The sequence below is a fragment of the Pleurodeles waltl genome, chromosome 3_1 (genome assembly GCF_031143425.1).
Source record: "Pleurodeles waltl isolate 20211129_DDA chromosome 3_1, aPleWal1.hap1.20221129, whole genome shotgun sequence".
In the NCBI taxonomy this organism is placed as follows: domain Eukaryota; kingdom Metazoa; phylum Chordata; class Amphibia; order Caudata; family Salamandridae; genus Pleurodeles; species Pleurodeles waltl.
The window spans coordinates 930595008-930618140 of NC_090440.1; the positions used below are offsets into that span (position 1 = coordinate 930595008).

Sequence of the window (23133 nt, forward strand, 5' to 3'; positions counted from 1 at the left end):
AACAGGAGGTTCTGCACGCGCAGAATCTCCCACCCACCAATAGGGAGGGCACAAAGGGACACGCAGAGTGTCCTTGCAGCACACAGAGGTACTCACAGCAGAATCTCACAACTTTACGTACACTCACAGCAACGCACACACAGCGTGTGACAGAGGCCCACACAGTATCAGATGAGAACACGTCGTCTCACAGCTGCAGGCGGGCGTCCCACTGCCTCAGACACAGAGCCTCTCCCCTGCCCACACGTTTCCTGAGCCCGCCCTCCCATCCTCGAGGGGGGAGCTCCTCGGAGTGAGTGGTGTGTGAGAATCGCGTTGGTTACACAGTCCTCTCCTCGCTGACTCCGTCAGGACATCCCGGAGTTGCTGCTTCTTCAGCCACCAGACAATTCCCGCCCCTTTTCTGGTTCAGCCGACCGCACCTCGGTCTCTCTGCGCCTCTGGGGACCAAACCACCAAGAGCTCCTGTGCCTGTGGTGGCCGTGCCGCCAGGACCTCTCAGCCTGTGGGACTGTGTGCGGCTGTGCCTCAGAGTGCCCTATTGATCCCCTGCGGCTGTCCAGGGTCCTCTCAGCCTGTGGGGGCTGAGTGCCCAGAGCCCTCCCGGGCTGTGCCATCAGAGTCCTCGGAACCTGTGGGGCAGGGCCGGCAGGACCTCTCAGTCTGTGGGTGCTGAGTGTTCACAGCCCCTTGGGCTGTGCCATCACAGCCCACAGTGCCTGTGGTGCAGAGCCGCCAGGACCTCTCAGCCTGTGGGGGCTGAGTGCTCAGAGCCCCCTGGGGTTGGGCCATCACAGCCCACAGTGCCTGTGGGGCAGAGCCGCCAGGACCTCTCAGCCTGTGTTGACTGAGTGTTCAAAGCCCCCGGGCCTGGGCCATCAGAGCCCACAGTGCCTGTGGGGCAGACCCCCCAGGACCTCTCGGCCTGTGGGGGCTGAGTGCTCAAAGCCCCCGGGGCTGGGCCATTAGAGCCCACAGTGCCTGTGGGGCAGAGCCGCCAGGACCTCTCGGCCTGTGGGGGTTGAGTGCTCAGAGCTCCCTGGGGCTGTGCCATCACAGCCCACGGAACCTGTGGGGCACCATCACAGCCCACGGAACCTGTGGGGCAGGGCCGCCAGGGCATCTCAGCCTTTGGGAGTTGAGTGCTCAGAGCCCCTAGGGACTGCGTCGTCACAACCCACAGAGTCTGTAGAAGCTGTACCCTGAGAGCTTACCGAACCTGTTTGGGCTGTGCTCTCAGGGACTGTGGTGTGGCCTGTGCTTTTTTCGCCCCCTGAGCCCATAAGGGGTTATCCCTCAGACCCTGTAGTGCTGTCTGAATCCCCCCCCCCCACCCACCGTAAGCCTGTAAGGCTCAGTCCCTCAGAGCCTGTGGAGCTGTGCTGTTTGAGCCTGTAAGGTTCTGTCCCTCAAACCCTGTGGTGCTGTCTGAGCCCCCTGAGCCTGTAGGGGTCTGTCCCTCAGAACCTGTGGTGCTGTGCTGTCTGAGCCTGTAAGGGGGCGGTCCCTTAGACCCTGTGGTGGTGTCTGAGCCCCCTGAGCCTGTAGGGGTCTGTCCCTCAGAACCTGTGGTGCTGTGCTGTCTGAGCCTGTAAGGGGGCGGTCCCTTAGACCCTGTGGTGGTGTCTGAGCCCCCTGAGCCTGTAGGGGTCTGTCCCTCAGAACCTGTGGTGCTGTGATGTCTGAGCCTGTAAGGGGGCGGTCCCTTAGACCCTGTGGTGCTGTCTGAGCCCCCTGAGCCTGTAGGGGTCTGTCCCTCAGAACCTGTGGTGCTGTGCTGTCCGAGTCCCTGAGCCTGTATCTATCCCTCAGACCCTGTGGCGGGGTGCTGTCTGGGCTCCTGAACCTGTGCCCTCACCCCCCCCCGCACCAGTGAGGACTGAAGTCGCTGCCCCTCCCTCAGACCTGCTCCCAGCGCCTCCGCTGCCGCTCGCCTCTCCGCAGATCCTCAGATCTGGCACTAACCGGGCTGTTGTGATGCGTATTCCCGTAGACCCCGGCACCAGCAGGCGCTTCACACCTCCCTCCACCGCCTTCCCCTGCAGCAAGATGGGCGAGAACAGCGGCAGGACGCGGCCCGAGCCCCGCACCGTGGTGGACGTGCTGGCCGACCACGCCGGGGAGCTGGTCCGGACCGACAGCCCCAACTTCCTGTGCTCCGTGCTGCCGTCCCATTGGAGGTGCAACAAGACCCTGCCCGTGGCCTTCAAGGTAAGGGGGTGTCGGGAGCGGTGGGTGCGAGGGGCGGGCGGGTCGTGGGCGAGGCTGGTGGGCCTGAGGGAGCGGGGATCCTGGTGGGATGACTTGCTTGAGTATTCCCGTGAGGGTGCGTACACTTATCAAGTGCTGAGGGAGGCTGCTGAGTCTAGAGAGTTCGGGCGCTACTGAAGTAAGTTGCATGGGTATTTGAGTGATGGTGAGTACTTTGGATACGTGGTGAGCGAGGCAGGTGAATTTTGAGTGAGTTGGGACACTACTTTATTGAGCTGGAGGGGTGAGTTGGGTGAGTATTCGGGTCAGACCGAGTACGTTTGATTAGTGATGGGTGAGGCGTGTTTTGGGTGAGCTGGTGTACTTCTAGAGCGAGCTGGATGGGTAAATTGGGTGAGTGTGAATACATCAGGTGAAGTGGCGCTATTTCTTACCGTAAAATGCATTTTCCGAATTTTTGCGACAAGAAAAAGCGCTACCTGCAGAATAAGACTTCTTGCTTAATTCAAGCGAAACCTCGTTTTTAATCATTTGTTAATCTCGCACGGTTGCGTTACGTGGGATTACTCCAGTTACGCCCACCCATAAGATTAGTAAACACTGCGAGCGCAGGGGGGCTTGGGTGACTGGCGGGTTAGCTGATGAGCTGTGCGTTGAGTCAAACCAGCGTTGTGTGGACAGGGTGAGCGGTGGGCGAGCTGATGACAACCGGGAAGGCTGACGGAGAAGAGGGTGCGGCGGGTGAGTGGCTGGGTGGGTTAGATGAGCCAGGAGGAGAGGCGGGTGATGTCTGCTGTTGTGGGGAGATGGACGAGCAGCGAGTGAGCCTGGTAAGCAATGGGCGAGTTTGTTGATTTGTGGGCGATGTTTAGAGTGCACTCAATTAATGAACTTGGTTAATAGGTGGCTGTCGTATCTATGGAGCGAGCTGGGTGACTTTCAAGGATGCAGATGGAAGGGTAGGGCTCGTGGGCGGCAAGTGCCTGGTCAGATGCCCTGGGTGACAAGTGTCTAGTCGGGTGGCCAGGGTGAGAAGAGCCTGGTCGCGTGCCCTGAGTGAGAAGTGCGTGGACGGGTGGGCAGACCAGGGCTGTGGGGTGGCCTGAGTGACACGTGCGTGGTCAGATGACGTGGGTGACAAGTGCCTGATCAGGTGGTCCGGGTGTCAAGGGACTGGTCGCGTGCTCCGGGTGACAAGTGCCTGGACTGATGGGCAGACCAGGGCTCCTGTATGGCCTGGGTGACAAGTGCCTGGTCAGGTGCATTGGGTGACAAGTGCCTGGTTGGATGCCCTGCTTGACAAGTGCGTGGACGGGTGGGCAGACCTGCCGTGTGTCCTTGGTGACCAATCCCTGGACGGGTGGCCTGGGTAATAAGTACCTGATCCCGTACCCTGGGTGACAAGTGCCTGGTCGGATGCCCTGTGTGACAGGTGCCTGGAATGATGGGCATACCAGGTGCAGCGGTGTGGCCTGGGTGGCAAGGGTCTGGACGGGTGGGTAGGGTTTCTCTTATAAGCGAGGTGAGTCATGCGTGGGTGGTGAGCAGTTTGCGGTTGGTTTGGGGTTACCTGGAACTTGATAGAGACCAGAGTTATAAACATCTCACTTGATTGACACGGGGGCATGGGCTCTAAGGCTTGCAAAAATCAGCCGCGGTGTAAGGGCCTAACCCAGCAGCAGACGTAGATGATATAAAAAAAACACTATAACCTGCGTATGTTTACAATCTGTGACGTTTACAGTATAAGCAGATGGATGCATGTACTATACAAAAAATACACGCTGTATTACAAACGTCCACAGCTCAATTGTACAAAGTATGTAATATAAAAAATGCGCGAGCTCACCTGCGTCTGCGCCTATATAATATATCCCTCAACACGAACTACAGCATGCAACATCCCGATGTTTGTACAGCATGAACGTGTCCCTAAGAGAATATATGAAATGACAATGCTTTTATTAAGTTTATTTAAATGCATTTTAGATTATTTTTTTTTAAAACAAGTGCACATGAAACATTAATTCCCGCTAAGCGCGCAGGCAGCGGAGGACCAGGGCACAGAACCTGGAATATTTTATCCTATGAACTCAGACCGCGAGGTAGAAGCGCCCGTCTAGGGCACCCGCAGTGCTGCGATGCCGCAATCTTGGTTGGTGTGCGCTAGGCACTTTCTGGTAACATACAGTAACATGCAGCAGCATAGATAGGAGACCTACTCCTTTAACTCTCGAGGCGCCGCTTTTTTCCCTGCCCCACTAAACCCGGGGATATTTAAATTCTTATTTCACGAGCAGCAGAGCACGACAATGACCTGCCCCATTTATTCTTATTAATAAATTAATTGGTGAAGGCTAGAAAGGATTTTACTTTGTTCAGTGTGTGTGTGTGTGCGGATTTCAGTGCCTCCGTGTCTGCTGTGCTGAAAATGTACATTGTTGTGAGAACACGCACATTTACAAGCAAATCTTAATACGTTTCTGAATATTATTGGAACTCCAAGACGTTAGTATCAATGCCATATATTTAATTTTCCGCTATACACATAGACTTTTAACGCCGCAATGGTACTGAAGAATTAAAAAAGGTGGATCACGGTGTCTCCTAATTTGTATACGTTCTGTTTCGTAATATCTTGAGCATCCTTATTCGAATCAGATACACTAAAATGTAGGGTGTTTGAAGCATACAATAATCAAACGTATATATTCTGTTTGAGTATTAATCACTCAGTACAGCTACATTTCGAACAAACGACACATACGGAATGAGCGGAGAGGAAGTCTTACTTAGACAAATGTATAGCTTGATTTTTAAAATATAATTCACACAGTAGACGTCGGCTCAGACGCCTCTTTATGAAACCAAGAGCTGTTGATCAAATTTGCCGTTTAAAATAAATAGACTAAATGTAAAAAAAATCCAGTTAGGAGTAGAAATTGGCCATCCAAGTATCCGAGCAATCAACGAACCCTGTAGGAAGAGCGGCTGATTCGAACTGCAGGGCGAAGTGTGGATTGTACACATTTTCGGAGGATAGGAACAGCTCAGAATACAACCTCTCTTTCCCGTTTATGCCTGTGTCGAGTCTGGGCTGCCAGGGTAAGACTCCAGTGTCCCCTCTCTGTTTTTTGCGGTGTTTAGTGCAGGATGATGCTTCACTTTGTAATCCAAATTACCACACTTTCTGTAAGATCTTCTGGCCTGTAAAAGTTGGAGAATTGTTTTTTTGTAATGTTGCACAATCCCCAACACATGGCATTCGCTCTCCGCGCCACCACAGTCCACGGAAGAGATGTGATCTGGTGCTGGGCTGCAGATAACGTGGGTACAACACGTTGTAGTTGTTAGCCCGGTTACCCACAGTATGACCACATTGTGTGATCGTGGGCAGACCGCTTTATCTCCCCGGTCCTTCGTTCCAATCTCCGGTCGAAATGGAACTAAATTATGTTAAAGAAACCGCATGTTAATAACCGTGTTTTAAGAGCTGTCGAATAATGGAAAAATTGCGAATTAACAAAGGCCGTTGGTGGTTAATGTTAGCCTCAGTTCTGACTGATATTCTTCGCGGTACTTAAGTATGAAAGCTCCGCTTCCTCAGACTATAGCGCTTGCGAGTTAGAGTGCGCGGCAGGTAGGCGCTGTTGGGTGGGTGGGCTTCGGAATTCCCCGCTTCCGCGCTCTGTGAATGACCCGTGTGTTCCTCCCTCGGCAGGTGGTGGCGCTCGGCGATGTCCCCGACGGGGCCGTAGTCACGGTCATGGCCGGCAACGACGAGAACTACTCGGCTGAGCTGCGCAACGCCTCGGCGGTCATGAAGAACCAGGTGGCCCGGTTCAACGACCTGCGCTTCGTGGGCAGGAGCGGGCGAGGTGGGTACCCGTGGAGGGGCAGGGAGCGGGTGCCGTGTGGGGGCCGCTGTGCCTTCACTGTGGGTGTGAGGGGGCGACGCACCACCTGAAATGCGGCTGTGTGGGGGCCTTGTGGTAACAGGCGCAGGGGTCCCCCTGGGCTCTTGGAGGGTGGGGGTGCAGAGTGCACTCTATCATCCCCGACTGGTTAGTGTGTTGTAAAGCGAGAGTGAGTGGTCGTCGCGACCTACACTGCACAGGTGGTGGGTGGGTGTAGGTCAGTGTGTGATTCAGCGAGCACTGTAACACTGTGTGTGGGTAAAGGACCAATCTCAGGCCACGGAGGTTAGATCTGTGCTCGTGTGGTGAGTGTGTGTTGTGTTCAGCAGGAATGCTCGCTGTACGCCGTCAGAGTTTGAGGGCGGTGTGTGTGTGTGTGGAGGGGGGCATGGTGCGGCAGAATGCACACTATATTATGCAGTCGCATGACATTCATGCAGGTTCCCCCAGTCTGAATAAGAGGACACCCACGGCTTCGGTGCAGAAGTGGGGGTGCACGTTATAAGCAGATACCACACAGGGCACTGTACACAAGTAGGCGGGCACTCTGTACTGCACATGGTCATGGACGGCAGCACTCTGTGGGTGACAAAGTTGGGCCACATTATTTGTACGAAACACGTGAGTTACATTGTAGGAGGGAATTTTCAGTGTCCGTGAGGGGTTACGGTAGGGTCATGAGTGCTAGATACCTTTATGTGTCAGTGACACGTCGGTTTCTTTGCTTCACTAAGTAGGCACTCGGATTTTCAATGAGTGTAGGGGCATTGTAAATGTTTAATAACTTCGGGTGTAGTTACTATGTAGGATGCACCGTGTGAATATGTGAGCCGAACTATACTCAGCATGTAGTAAAAATCACTCATAGTAAATGGAAATTGAGTTCATATGTAGGAACCCCACTGAGCACGTTGAATGAGGAAGTGGGCGCTTATAGGGGAAAATCCTATGTAATTTTGCTTCTTTTGTGCAGACAAGCATGTTGTATGACGCAGAACACGAACAGCTTCGTTCTGTGCTGAGTGAAAAGAAAACCACTGGTTATAGATAGATTTGGGTTACTTGTGACTTTAAGGTGAAATTTCCCAAATGACTTAATATTTAGATGCCTTCTATTTTGTTTAACGATCCTCACTCACATGAAGTAATGTGAGCACATGTTATCTATTTTATGTGTAGGCCGACATGTAATTTATGAATTTATAAAATGGACTCTGATGTCACCCGAAAGATAAAATCGCAAACCTCAGGGAAACCTCACGACAAACTGCCAGTTTCACATTTCATTTTCCACGATATCCTGTCTTCAGAGCTGGAATTGTGCACAGCATCGCCTGTCATCCCTCAGCAGTGTAATCTGCTCTCATGTGCCAGTTAAGGCAATCTCTCACCACCCTCCTCTCACCGTGCCTGGTGTTTACATAAAACCTTAAGGCGCTATCAACAACACTTGCAGCAGCAGCTACCGCAACCATACACACCTTGCGCATGACCCCAGCCATTCATGTGGCGACGAATGGTGTGTTTTTAAAATACATTTGGTGAAAGACATGACGTTTTCACTTCCCAAAACGTGGTTTCTTTTTCTTGACAACTTACAAAATGAGAAGTCACGCCAATTAACCTTCACACGTTATCTACGTGGCGTGTCTAGAATAACGTCGCGTGTGTTCCCAGTCACAGAAGGTTCATTGTTTATTTGATACCATTTTTAAATTTTAACCTAAACAAACATTTGTAGCTCTGTCTTTCTTGAAAAATGTACGATACACTGAAACGCAATTTAGAGTAAACCAGGAAATGCTTGGGTCTATAAACACGGTGGAAAGTTGAATTTATCAGTTCACTGTTGCAACCGATTGGCATCGGTGTTTTGTATAAGTTTTCTTCTATGTATCTTTTACATAATATGTGCGTATATCACATCCGAAAGAAAAGAACAATACACTTGTTTGAAATTAGCATTCATTGCCGTGCAAGAAAGAAACAACCGAAGCCTAGTTTTACTCGACCGTGAAAGCATGATCAGAATGACGTCACGGCGCGAGGCGCGCGCAGTGGCGTCACGGGTCTGTGAGGTGAACGCACCCCCTCGCGCTGCGGTCTGCCCCCGCACATCCACGCCCCGCGCGCACCGACGTCTGTTTATTGTTTCTGTGAGTGAAAGCCCCGGTGGCGGTTTGTATGCAGTGACCGTCGAGCTGTTATTTTTACGAAGCCGAATGGTTGACATTCCCGCAGACTTTTCCTATCCCGCTCCAGCCAGCCCCCGCAGCTCCAGCTTTCTCCAAATCCCTGCACTTAACTGGCTGCGGGTTGATGAACGGAAAATGTTTTCGTTTATGAATTAAGCCGCCATTTCTGCAGTCAATTATCCTGTTATTCTCCCCCCTCCCCCCAGCCCAACTGTACACACATTTTTCAAAAGCAGAATGCGGCCTAGTCTAGGCCTCAGTCTTTGACTCGCTTTTATTAGATTTAATGCCCAGCGTGGAATGGCCTTGGGGTTACCGAGAGAAAACTGTGAGGTGTTTTGCCTGTCAAGAACCCCAGGTTCGCAATAAATGGAATTATGAGACCGAACCAATTTCTCCATAGTTTTAGATTTAACGCATTGCAACACAATCCAGCTTCTGATGGGAATAGATGTTTACACGGCAACATAACGAAATGCAGTCAGAGATCTGGACTCTATAGCAGTGTGCCACATAATTTGCCTCTTTGCCACGTAACTTTAAAAAACCATGTGGCATAAATTGACCCTTCATTGCAACATAATTGCGGTGGCACTAATGGCCGGTCAGTAATACATTTTTTTAGATATTGTGAAAACAAAAGAGGACTTTTCTGTTGGTCTGGAAGAGAGACATTCGTGTTGTGCAACATTTCCTGTAATTATGCTAAAGCTAGCACCGCACATTTTCAACAGCAAATTATATTAAAATGCTCTTTTCTAGTCAGGATTTTCCATCTCACAAGGAACGCATGCTAGTGCTGCTAATAGGGGATATTTACTCCCCCATATCTATAAATTCATAGCAATGAAAATGATCGGTGGAGTTGATTATCAGAAATTATTATTCTTTAAAAATAAATTGCTGTGTAAATAAAGAGAAGCACGAACTTGCCGTAGGCTGAGAATTTTTGAAATGTCACCAGAGCCCTGCGCTCTCCTCATAGGTAAAGTGCGCCTACTTTTTATTCCGCGAGGCTAATCTCGCGTAGATCGCGTGACTGGCCTAGCTGTGGCTCGCGGAGCTTCCCACATTCTTACACCTAAAGCTGTGTCATGGTATTCCTGCGGACAGGCGGTAGTTTGTCGTGATTGTTGCATAAATGTACAGTCTTCTCATATATTAACGTTGCAGCCCTTTTAGTTCTGACTTGAAAATGTAAGGATGTTAGTATCCTTTTCTCTCTTGATAAACAGGGAGCTAAACACCTCAAGTCTTCAGATGAAAATCTAACCCACATGTGGGAAACTCTGTGACCCACCTGTCCTAAGTGCAGTCTTGGCGAAAATTAGGCGAAGTTCGTGCGAGAAGATCCGCACCTCTTTGCACACCGCGAAGTCTATAACGCACGACCTTCTTTCAAATGACGAGGCTTGTGGCTGGTGTTATTACCATGCAAATTGCATCTGTACCCCTTGGCTCTCACGCGCTGTATAACGCAGTTAAAGAAATTAATACAAAATACCCGGTCCCTTTGGTTGCAACTCTCGATCAATGGCGATTGTGTAATTTCACGAGTAATGCTATTTGTCTCTTTTATTTTTTCTGCAACAACACAAGTCAAAAGTAAACCACTACAGAACACTGTAGTGATCATTGCATTTAACTGGTAAGGCTGAAACGAACCTCTGATATGCGGGGGCCTTCAACAAAGGCATCAACACACTGAGCTCTGCAGCGGGTTCAGACAACACAAGCCGCACTGACGCCGGAAACAAGTCTCCGTTATTTACCGAGTTAAGAAACAAGTTGCAGTGCCCCGAGGATGCGCTGCAATACAAAGGAGCCCTGGAGGTTGATATTGAGGAAATACTGGTGCACTTCGGGCTCTCTCGAAAACACACACTGAAGGGAGTCTTCACCCCTCCAGTGGGCACATAGAGCAAATCCCTTAGCAGAAGACGTGCTCTAAATGTTTGCTCTTGAGGTAAACCCGCTGACCCGACGTGTGACCTTACCATGGGGCTGGTCTGACAATCAATGTATGGGCTGTTTTATGGATATTTGTGGGTCTGTTTTATGGTAGGTTGGATAGTTTTTACTGCTACTTTTCCTGATATCACCACAAACATTCCCCGAAGTACGCGAAATGTATGCAGACACTTACGGAGCATATCGTAAGAGCTCAAAAGTGCCCTTCCAGGAAATGGGGCCACTTTTATTTTGGTGCCCGGGCCTATTTCTCTCCCAGTCCGACCCTGCGCAGGGTTGTCACAGACCATAGGGCTTCCCCGTTGAGCACCTTTAAACAATGAGGTGTGGCAGTTATGGAAGCTGCAGTCCAGGAGCAGCTCGCTGTATGTTTAAGGAGGGGAACCAAAAAAAAAAAAAAGAAAAGAAAAAAAGCCACTTACCTGGTATTCGTCGCCGCCACAAACGTGCCACTCCTCTGCCTTCTCTGCAGCTGCTGGCTCCCAGCCTGCCTTGCGGCTAATCCGAATGTGGCTGTCATGCTGCTGGCAGGTACTGGTGGGGTGGGGAGGGGAGGGAGTGTAGGGCAGGTACAGGCAGTACAGGGGCTGTAGCAGCACCCCCAAAATAACATTGTAGTTTTGGAGGTAAATGAGCAATAACAACGCCTTTACAATTTGTTTTTGTCTTGTCGCATTTGTTGTGCCTTCATAGACAGAGGTCAGATGTCAGTCTAGTCTTGTGACAAATTGCTGCTTACTCTTTTAACATGGAGATGGATGTTTTTAGCTTTTTTTCTGACTACAAAATGAGAGGATTGTAGCGTGAAGTAGGTGACAAAGTCGTTGGGGTAGCGGGAGTGTGAAAAGAAAGGCCATAAGATGTGAATTTTTTTCTAACACCAACATTCAAATACCTGTAAATAAATTGTACACATATTTCAAAGTATTTAATCTATTAGGAAAGCACACAACAGACACATTTTTTTTTAGAGTTCTGAAATGTCCTGGAAATAAAATGTTAATTTGATCAAAACAAATCAAGGTACTTTTTCTTGTCATGCACAAATGATAAATTTTTGCTGAAACTGGATATCCAATACTTGTATTAGCAAAACTGCAAATTTAGTGGCAACTTCAATGGAATATGTGCTATATGCAAATGACAGTGTGCAACCACACCATTCTTTCAATAATATATTTGAGACAGTGTGCTCCAAAATGCACTTCAAGCTGCGTACTCTCCTAAATGGACATGGCTCATTTGCTACACTTGTTCTTTGTCATACACTTTAGTTTTCACCTATGACTTCAGTCAAGCATTTCAAAGCACCAAAATCGAGGGAGACAAAATCCAAGAAAGCAACACACACCGGAATCCAACAGCACTTTAAACACAGGGACATGTTGGAATCCAAACCACAACCTGAAATCACAAAAGAGACCCTTAAGTCCACACATTCATTATCAAAACTAAGAATTTTTTATATCCAAATAATCCAACTAGACACTGTCAAAGAAAAGGGCTTGCTGGGACTCAACAGCACCCTGACCACATCGTACAGGGGCATCTTGGAACCTAAATCCCACTTTAACATCACCAGCGGGATGTTTTAGTGTCCAGTGCCCAGGCAGACATCACCTCAGAAAGGATGTCTTAAAATACAAACACCAGGCCTGACAACACCAAACACCACACTGACCCATCAAACAGATAACGTTCTGTAATTCAATACCCATCCAGCCAAACAAGGGGCAACCTGCAATACAGAGTCAAACCGAGGGGCACAAGGAATGCAAACTCCATGCAGAGACTCAATACACATCCATCTAGAAATCCAAACCATACTCGAACAGCATAACAAGACATCCTGCAATCTACAACTCATCCAGACACCATCAAACTAAAGGATGCCTAAATTCCAAAACCTACCAATATACCCCCAAATGAAGGACAGCCTACCCACAGATTACAAAACAAAAGACTTCCTAAAATCCAAAAGCTCTTGCAAACAACAAAAAAGAGGTATGATGAAATCCAATATCCAACTAGAGACTACCAATTAAAATGAGTTTTCTGATATACATTGGGACACCACCGAATCCAAAATCCAGCCAAACAACATCCAACAAAAGCACTACCTGGAACTCAAAACCCAACCACGCAGCTTCACACAAAATCGCATTCTGGAATTCAATACCCAGCCAGAAAAGTGAAAAAGAGAGACATCCTGGAATTCAAAACCTAGTCAGGCACCATCAAAAAGAGAGACATATTGGAATTCAAAGCTCAGCTAGAAAACATAAAGTTAAAAGAATTTAAGACCCAACTAATTAGCAGCAAACAATTATCTGTCCAAGAGTATGAAGGCCACGCAGACATTAACAAAGGAACATTCTGGAATCCAAAGCAAACAAGCAAGGTATCATCACACAAATGGACATACAGGAAACGAAAAAAAACAGCCGGCCTGCAATAAACACAGCTATTTTATGGAATTCAAAACCTAGCCTGCTAGTATGAAAGAGAAATGTTGGAAACCAAAACCTACCCAGATGTTATCAAAGACAACAACATCTGTTTATCCAAAATCCATGGAGTCATCATCAGAGAGACGCCTGGGAATCAAAAACCTAGTGACGTAGAAAAAATGAAATGAAATGAAATTCACAACACAGCCAGATATCATGTGGAATCAAAATACTCTCAGAGAGCATAACATAAGTGAAGGGACATTCTGGAATCCGAAATCATCCAGATAGCACCAATTAAGTCAAGGCACATGAAATACAGGTCTACCCAGACAGAATCAAACAAATGAAGGGGCATACTAGAATCCAAATCCGCCCAGACAGAATCAAACAAGTGAAGAGGCATGCCAAACTAGTGAAGGAAAAGAAGTCAACATCCGGTTATCTAAACCCTATGCAGTCATCATCAAAGAAACATCTCGGAAACAAAAACCCAGAGATATTGCTTCAAATAATGAAACAGTCTGAAATTCACAACACAACCAGATATCATAAAACAATGGGACCTTATAAAATCCAAACCCAGTCACACAACATCAAAGAAAGTCAAGGAAGTCGCTGGAATCTAAAGTTACATAGACAGCCACAAACAAGTGAAGGCACGAGATGGACCCCAAAGCTGCCTAGCCAGCATGTAACACGCAAGGGGGTATAATGGAATCAAAATACTCCCAGAAGAAACATGGTGGAATCCAAAACCACCCAGATAGCATCAATCAACCAACGACACACGAAATCCCAAGCCATCCAAACAGAGTCAAACAAGTGAAGGCACAAGGGAAATGCTGGAATCTGGAGCCATCCATATCCGCCTAGGTAGATACCAGCAGTCATGCAAAGTGACATAAGACTGAATCTGACGCGTGAAGGGTCATGGTGGAAACCAAAGTCCATCACATAACATGCTGGAAACCAAAGCCAACCAGACAGAACCAAACAAGTGAAGGGACATGCTGTAATCTGAAGTCACTCAGATGGCACCAATCAAGTGAAGTGACATACTGGAATGTAAAGCTACTCAGAGAGACCCAAACAAGTGAAAGGGCATGCTGGCATCCAAAGACAGCTAGATAACATGCTGGAAACCAAAGTCACTCAGACAGAACCAAACAAGTCAAGGACATGCTGGAATCCAAAGACACCTAGTTAGCATCAATCAAGTGAAAGCACGTGCTGGATTCCAAAGGCACCCAGATACCACCAGTCTACGAAAGTGACATACTGAATTCTAAATCTACCCAGACAGAATCAAGCAAGTGATGGGACATACTGGAATTCAAAGGCACCCGTACAGACTCAAACAAGGAAAGGAACAAGGGACATGCTAGAATCCAAAACCATTCAGATAGCACAAAGTAAGTGAAGGCATATGTTGGAATCTAAAGCCACCTAGGCAGAACCAAACACGTGAAGAGACATGCTGGAATATAAATTAACTCATACAGCACCAAACAAATAAAGGGGCATGCTAGAATCCAAAGCCACCCAGATATCAGCAGTCAAGCAAAGTGGCATACTAAAACCCAGTAAGAAGCCAGGAAAGAACCAAACAAGTCTGGGACATGCTGGAATACAAAAACACCCAGATAGCATCAGTCAAGTGAAGCTACATGCTGGAATTCAAAGCTACCCAGATACCACCAGTCAACCAAGTGACATACTGGAATCCAAAGCCACGCAGACTGAATCAAACAAGTCAAGGGACACGCTAGAATCCAAAGCCACTCAGACATGATCAAACAAGTGATGAGACATGTCTGAATCAAAAGCCACAAAGATAGCACTATCAAGCAAAGTGAGATGCTAGAGTCCAAAGACACCCAAGATAGCTTCAATCAAGTGAAGGCACATTCTGCAATCCAAAACCACTCAGATAGCACCAATCAAGTAAAGGCACTTGTTGGAATACAAAAACACACAGATAGCATCAATCAAACAAAACGAAATGCCGGAATGCAAAGTCACCCAGATAGCACCAATCAAGTGAAGTGACATGTTGACATCCTAAGCCACTCAGACAGAATCAAACAATTAAGGGGACATGCTAGAATCAAAAGACATAGATAGCATAAAGCAAAGGTGTATCTTAATCTTGGTCCTGGCCTTACACACAGCGTTGGAGTTTCTGTCCCAGTCCCAATACGTGTGAGTGGTATCCTTGCAGAATCTCATATTTTAAGGTTCGGAGAACAAAAAAACATTCTGCCGTGCAGGGGTTGGCCATGTTTAATAGGATATCAGAGAGCATTTTGCTAAGCCATGTTTGTGAGGCAAATATGTGGTTAGCATTGTAATGATGTCCCTAAGCAGCACACACATCTGGGTTACAGAGCCTGCTAGAATTATGGTGCTTATTGAAAAATACCCAGGGTAGTTGAACTCATGCATATGGATAGACGTGCCAGACGTTTTAGAGGGCAAGGGTGGCTCCATCTAAATACAGAACAAAAGTGTTCTCCTGGGAAACGAGAAAGAACAGCATCTCTAGCATCTGGTGCCATCCAGTGGTGTCAACATATGTAGATGCCTCTATTTTATAAACAGACACACTTACTTCAAAGTTTATAGTTAGATTTATTTGAGGCAGGTGTGCTTGGCCTCCATTAAGTACAGGGCTTGGAGCATTATGTCCTCTGTGGCCCTCCCCTTGTCCTGGCCCTTCCTGTGGAGGCTCTTTGATGGCAAGTTAACGTTGGGGGTGTGGTTACTTTAGCATACAGGTGTCCACCTTTAGTCCAATAGACTCAGATCCATGACAAATATTTAGGATATTCATATTACATACATTTGTATACATTAAATCTAATCAAAACACATATACAAAGTCAGTGGTTATCCGGGACCCAGGGTGATAGATACTCCACTTTGGCAGAACCTACAATGTCAACATTTCAGGCAAAACTGCTTGATCAAGTAGCCCTTCCTTGTCCAAGATATGTGTAAGATATTCCCCACAACTGACCCCTTATAAGCCTTAAAAGGCAAAGGTTGAACAACTTAAGATTGGGTATATATATCAGTTGATCTTAAATTGGATGCTTTTACATAAAAACAAGTCTCTTGATGATTTGATTAAACAAAAATGTAGAAGGTTTTTATAGATATCTATTAGAGTTCAAGGATCCTAGTGAGGCATTGTGTAATCTGTCCACCAACGGACCATCAATTGAAGTTCCCTTTGTGAAAGAAAATGGAGCAGTATATTACTTGCAAAGACTACTTATAGGGACAACAAGTGAATGAGGCCACAATAAGTTTATCAGCCCACCATGACTTGCTGGTGGTTGCTGATGAAGTTAGATGGGAAAAAGGACAAGCTCTGTAGTTTTCACTAGGTCCCTTCAAATCATTCACTGCTCCTGTGCCCAGTTTTCTGCAACATGCGGGGAAGATAACTAGATGTGGCTACTCATGCAAGCTGGGGTGAGGAAAGTAGAGGTGGTGATGATATAGCTGTTTGAGATGAGGTCACTCAAGGTACAGCATCAACATAAAAACTGTGAAAACCAGCCTAGGTAAATGAATATGGTCATATCTATTCTATAATAACATTTTCTACAATTTTGATTGGGGGTATTTATGTAAATAGAAGAATTTAGGTGTCTCTTTCATGTACTGCCTAGTCATTTATGTACACGTACAGTATAGGTATAGTCCTGTATTGATGGATTATCCATACACAAGGACAGAAAGGTATCAATTTTAGTTATACACGATTTTAGACTTGCCGAAATTGAGAAATCGATTTTTATTTTTTGTTTACTTGAAATTACATGTTACCACTTTTTACCATCTTAAAAAATAGATCGAGACAAATGATTTTAATTATTTTACTTTATTTAACACCCTGTTGCTGTGTGGTCTTTGGTTTTGTCATTGGGGAGGAGATGTGGCCTAATGGCTAGTGCGGCCAACTTTGGAACCAGGCTCAAGTCCTGGCCTTAGCTCAACATCCAGTGATTCTGGGCAATTTACCTAATCTCCCTCTGCCTAGTAAGTGTATTATATGATGCTCTTTCAAAGTGCTCTGATGCCCTGTGCCCAGGTTTGTGCTATATAAAACTGCAAAAAATAAAACAATTATTTTGTAATCATTGTACTAAAGTTGTAATGTTGACCAGTTTCACAAATAAACTTGATAAAGAGACAACTTTGAAAAGAGGAGCACCAGAATGATTTATGGGGTGTCAAATGAAGACAGATGTTTTCATGATGCTCCTGTAACGTTGACAAATTTTTGCAAAGATTGCCAACTTTCTTATATCCTCTCTGTGCATAAAACATCCTTAACAATGTTTTAGTAGAACAATTGTGTCCATAAAAAAATAGTTTGGAAAGAAGTTACAATGCTAAACTTGTTTTCGTGCTGCAATGGTATCCCGAAAAACTTGCTTTTGTGCATTTTTGCCTGCATTTTTGTTGGTTTCACACTCCATGGCCTCGCTAAAGCTTGAAAAGATTTGAAAGAAAAACTATAACATTTTTTACAGAGGAAATCTTGGCACCTTTACATTCACCCTATTAAGAATAAATACATTTATAATTGGCTTTATGATATAATATCTAAGCAGAGGACCCAGGAGGGGGGTAATCATAGGAAGATGGATTTATTGTCATGTCATTACATAAATGTTCACTGCAATGATATAGTGTAAACGCAAGAAGTAGATACATTTTGTTATGAAATCTACCATTAACCACACCGCCCCCTGTACAGCTGCAGGATTCCCCCATACAATCAAGAAATAACCATAATCTAACTAATGGCTGTTTCTCAAGCAATTACTGTAGGCACATTCTCTTTCTGAGCATGGATTTTGGGCTTTGATAAAAGTCTGCCTAGAGCCCGTGTGTTGGGTACAGTATCAAGAGCAATGCATTTTTCGGAATGCATGTTACCACCGGTGCATTGTTGACGCCCTTTTTACTCGACAAAAATGTAAAGACTGTCGCAGGTACCGATTTACTGTGATCTATGTCCTTAAACATATGAACTATAGCTAGTGCCAACTGGGATTAGCAGCATAAAAGGATTAAATTATGCATCAAAAACATGTAAATTATGGAGCGCAATGCGGCTGTTAATTTGACAGAATAATTGAGATATTTGTTATTTTAACACACACAAATACTTCCCGGGCAATTGTTTCACCTCATAAGTGTCCCTTTTGTCCCTCGGTACAGAGATCACCACATGAAAAGTGACCAGTTTACCTCTGCAAAGGGTCTTCTGTTGCACTGCACATCGTGTGTCCGTTTTTAGTAACATTTGATCTGTTCGACATGTAAACAATATTTTGATTGAAATTTGCACATTTTGCAGCAGATGTTGGATTATGTGGCAAGCGTGGTACTTCCATAATCATGCAAAAAATGATATGTCCGTAGAAATGCATATTTCCAGTGTCCTAATTACTTTACCACAATAAACTCAAACTAGAGAAAAGCATGATCCAGTGTAGTACTACACTTGATCGTGGCCAAAGGGCAATACAGAGGTCCTCCTTGCTACATTTAGGAGGATAGGGGCCGAATGCCTGGCCCGGGTAAACAAAACACCTTTGGCAAGCCTATGTTGGCAGCTTGCCATAGCCATATGTGATGGGTCCATGTTAGGAACACTAGGGCCGGACACGAACAAGGGCTCACACAATATGGATATAAGGGTCCAGTCCATAGAAAAAACTAAATGAGGAACAATTTATATCTGTGTGCAGAGGCAACCAGGGCTATGGGCCTGAATTACAGGGAGCATTTTGTAATGGTGTATTTGGAGAAGATATCCAGGAAAAATGCAGTGAGGAACACCGAGTATTGACAACCCTGGGACCACAGAACAAACACGCAAATTCAAATTCTATACTGGATCAGCGCAATAAGCATGTGTGGCGGACATGTAACAATAGTGTAACAGGCATATCCACTGCTCGATTTGAGACAATGGTTGCAGGTGGTAGGCATCAGCACTAATTTTTACATCATTAAACCTTAACCTACAGCAAAGAGAGAGAGACAGGAAAGGGAGGACGAGGAGGAAGAGGATAGGAAAACAAAGGGAGACAGCAGGTGTGAAAAAGAACCTGAAAGACTGAGATGAAGAGACTGGAATCGTAGAGTGGTGGAGGAAACAGGTATGAGGTGGTAGCAAGACTAGGAAGCATTTGGCATTCAGCAGCTCCTTGGTTCATCAATTCTGGTACCAGGCTCCTAAGAAAAAATTTGGGCCCTTGAACTTATATGTATATTTTTTTAAACAAATTAAGCACTAGCATGCCTGGTCAGATTCGGGACCTGCAAGATAATGACACGTTAGAAGCACATTCGGAGAGTGTATGCGACTGACTGGAGATATAATGGCATTAAATGCGCCTGCGTGCTTCCTATCTGTGAGGAGCATATGCAACGTACGCACGATGAAGTATGACAGATGAGTGACTAAAAACAGGAAGTTCATTTTTAGTCATTGAACAATTTTGAAAGTTATCTAACTATGTTGCACTTAAAGTGGCACTGCACATGCTCCCTTAGTCTGACCCATTGTTTGAGATCTCCATATATTAACATGCATTGGCAAAACCAGTGGGTCTCCCTTTTCACTATCAGTCTTTTGGCTTTCTCAATACTAGGCTTGTTTTGTCATAATAGTTTCAAAACTTTATTGTTTAGGAATCTGTTCAGCCCTTATGAGTCTAAAAAATAGCTATTAGCAAAAATATTTCTTTGGTCTCAAAAAGCACACATAGCCATAGCAGACTTTGGCTCTTTACTTTGTGTGTGGATGTACCTTTTGTGAAAAGGCAGAATGATGTCATTCACCGTGAAGGTAGTCAATGGCTGAAGTGAACTGACCCACTGTCTCATACTGTATACTGTAGTCGGTGGAAGAAAAATTTGAATGGCACAATAACAGACCAATAGATGAAGATGAGAGAAGGACTTTTAGGAATTAAAAGCCCGTATAAGTATTTTACATTTAATTTTAGTAAACTCAAAATGTCCAGACTAAAACCAGGCCTAAATATTGTGTGCAGTTTCCTGCATGAGTGGGTAATTGACAGCATCTGTTGTTATCTTGATTCTGGAGAGAAATCCCTCCAAAGAGGTCTTTTGAAGCAGTGAGCTGTGTGTGTGAATTAATTGGGGAAACATATATTTTATATATCATGTTAACATTCCTGATGGATATTGATTGAGCAGATGGCATGATACAGGTGTACAAACACTGGTCATCACAGGGCCAAACACCAAGAAGGCTGCCTACTTTATTGCTCTAATTTCCACAGTCAGCCTTATAAGGCATGCATGCTGCAACAAGTCTGTGCCTTTGTGCTGAAGATGTGCCTTGGCACAGTTGGTGGGGTTACAGTACTGAATGATCATGGCCTGGACATTTGAACACCTCGAAGGACATATCTGAGTTAAAGCTTATTGCATTACATTATTTATTATGCATTCCACCTTGGCTTGGAAAGAAATGCAAATCACCTCTCTGAAGGATGTTGTATGTTTTCTAAAAATGACTAAATGAACAATCTTTTGTTTATAGGGAAAAGCTTCACGTTGACCATCACAGTTTTTACTAACCCCACACAAGTTGCTACTTATCACCGAGCCATTAAGGTCACAGTGGACGGTCCCAGGGAACCGAGAAGTAAGTTCAACACCTTCATCTTTCTTTATCAAGGTAAATTTGTGTGTATGGGCTCACATGTGTGTGTGTGTGTGCGCACACGCACAGTATATTTGTTATGTGTCATATTGTCTTTTCATCAAACAAACCTACTGCCTTTCAGTGGTCTGTATGGTGGTAGCAGAATGCATTTCCTTTCTGCAAATCATTCTGCAAACCACATCATGCAGTGGGTATTATCATTAAGAATGTTACCTGAAAGAAATCCAAAATATATTGTTGCATATCACCCCCCCTTCCACCAAAACCTTATTCTTATTGGTCTTCCCTTTTATCTTTTTCTCACCGATTTACTTCTCTTGTTTATTCTTCTGCTCTCTAAGGGTAATTACAAAGTTATGCAAATAGTGCGGCCTATAACTAGTTTACTTGGCTTCTTCTGTCAATGCTCTGTCAATGTTTTTTGTGAATCATTTTAATAAACCGCTGCATTCATCCACCAATCCCTAAACTAGATCTGCTTGCTGATGCCTCTATTTAATATTTGCGTTGTGTGAGTTTGATGATTATGGCTCACTGTACCATAAGTGGCAAGAATCATGGCAACCCTTCTGTTCAGGTTGTCCTTGAAATGACTGTTGGCAAGCGGAACCGGTAGTCGGAGCTCTTGATGTGGAAAATGAAGTACTGTTATCATGAATGCATAAAACATCCTTTCGCCGACATAACATGCAAATAAAGTAATCCCTTCACTGGCTTTTGCATTCTCATCTGAACACGGCAAGAACCGTCCTGCTGGCGTTTTTCTTTCTTTGAACCATGGCTTCTAGGGCCTCTCACTGCATGAATACAAACAACATCATTTGTGAGTGAGGCAGGGTGCCTTTGTTGCTTCACTCTGGGAGTCTAAAGCCTGAGAGCAGATACCAATGGAGAGGGACAGGGTGGGTGGATGGTGCAGGAGATGGGAGGAAAGCGACCAGGTGGAGCTCAGAGAAGAGGTTCAGTGCCCCTGCACTGATGAGAGATTTGTCTAGCCTGGAAAGAGATATTCCCTATTCCTGAACAGAAAACTCCTCATTCTTGGGGTGAGAGGAATGGCTTTTGTCTTAAATGAGACTTGTAAGTTACGATCTGGTGAGAACTTTAACCAGTAGTACATTTCCATGTCACACTCCCTTGCATTTTTCTACCTTTGTCTTGCATTTGTAACAAACAGAACTGTAAGTATCAGAAGAACAAGAGTGACCGAGTGGACTAGTGCAATGAGCGTGGGAGAGGCTGCGCACTCTGCTAAGAACTTTAGTCAACAGTGTCTTTTCAGTGCATGTCACTTTGCATTCTAATAGTGGCAGTCATGCCTTGCCACGGGACAGTAGAAATTCAATTTTCAGAATGGGGAGAACTGTGGTAAAAAGAGGTGAGGCTGGGTGGGTTGCTCCCCTCGGACTAGAGCCTGCTTGAGCTACTGACTTCTATCGCGAAAACCATATCATATCCTTATTGATTTAAGAATCTATCATTTACTTTTCTTATTACATGGTTTAATTGCGGGTTTGCATTCACTCAGAAAGTCAGGCCCTGATGTATACAACGCAGTTTTGCCCCAAAAAGTTGAGCACCGGCTTGCACCATTTCTGTGCACCACCCGGGCACCATATTTATGGAATGGTGCAAGCCGGTGCAAAGGGTAGGCTAGCGTCAATAAAAATGACGTTAGTCGGGTGGAGCTGGCGGTACGGAATAAGGGGATTTTGGACCAAAAATTGACATTAGGCAGCTTAGAGTAAAAAAAAAAATGACTCTTACCAGATTAGCATCATTTTATGGCGCTAATCCTACCATGCCACATGACTCATGCCTTAGAAAAGGCAGGAGTCATGCCCACCACCCCAATGGCCAGCACAGGAAACAAGGGTCCCCTGGGCATGGCAATTGCACCCGGTGCCATGTATGGGGGCCCATTTCAGGGCCCCCATGGCACTTTAAAAAATAAAATTAAATACCTACCTGTACTTACCTGAATGGGGTCCTCCATCCTCCGCAGTCCCTCTGGTGTGGGTGGGGGTGTCCCTGGGACCTGGGGAGGGCACCTGTGGGCTTATTCCATGGTGTTCCACCATGGAAATAGGCCCACAGGTCCCCTTACGCCTGCCCAGACCCAGGCGTTAAAAAATGGGGCAAAGCAAGCTTTGCCCCATTTTTTGACCACTTCCGTGCACCATTTTTGCACAGGAGTATAAATATGGCGCTAAGGCCATAGAGTCATTTTTTGCTCGGGAACGCCTACCTTGCATCTCATTAAGGCAAGGTAGGTTTACACATCCAAAAAATGACTTTAACCCCATAAATCTGGCACTAGACGGGTCTAGCACCAAAGTATAAATATGGAGTTCGTTTTGCACCAAATTAGAGTAAAAAATGACTCTAATTTGGAGCAAACAGAGTATAAATATGCCCCATAGTTTCAAGTGGTCAATTTCTTTAAAGATACACTGCAAGAGTTACCCCACAGTGGCACTGAACTGACGCTACACAAATATATATAACAAAATAGGCAGTGACCCACCTTGCTTCCAAGTAACACAGGATTACCCCCCAACAAATCCAGAGGCAAAAACCATGATGATAGTGAGCAGAAGAACTCTAATTAGAAAGTGAATGAGGAGAAGAGTCTCTTTTACTAGTGCCAATGTCCA

General features: G+C 45.7%; 1 protein-coding gene across 1 annotated transcript in view; it reads left to right on the forward strand.

Moving 5' to 3' along the window:
• The first annotated feature begins 340 nt into the window (after positions 1–340).
• Positions 341–23133, forward strand: part of RUNX3 (RUNX family transcription factor 3) — a 167582-nt gene continuing 144789 nt past the window's right edge. Inside the window, exons 1-3 of the mRNA XM_069223929.1 lie at positions 341–2211; positions 5933–6089; positions 20351–20455. Of these exons, the coding sequence (XP_069080030.1) occupies positions 1978–2211; positions 5933–6089; positions 20351–20455 (496 nt within the window). The 5' untranslated portion in view covers positions 341–1977. The remainder of the gene's footprint in view (positions 2212–5932; positions 6090–20350; positions 20456–23133) is intronic.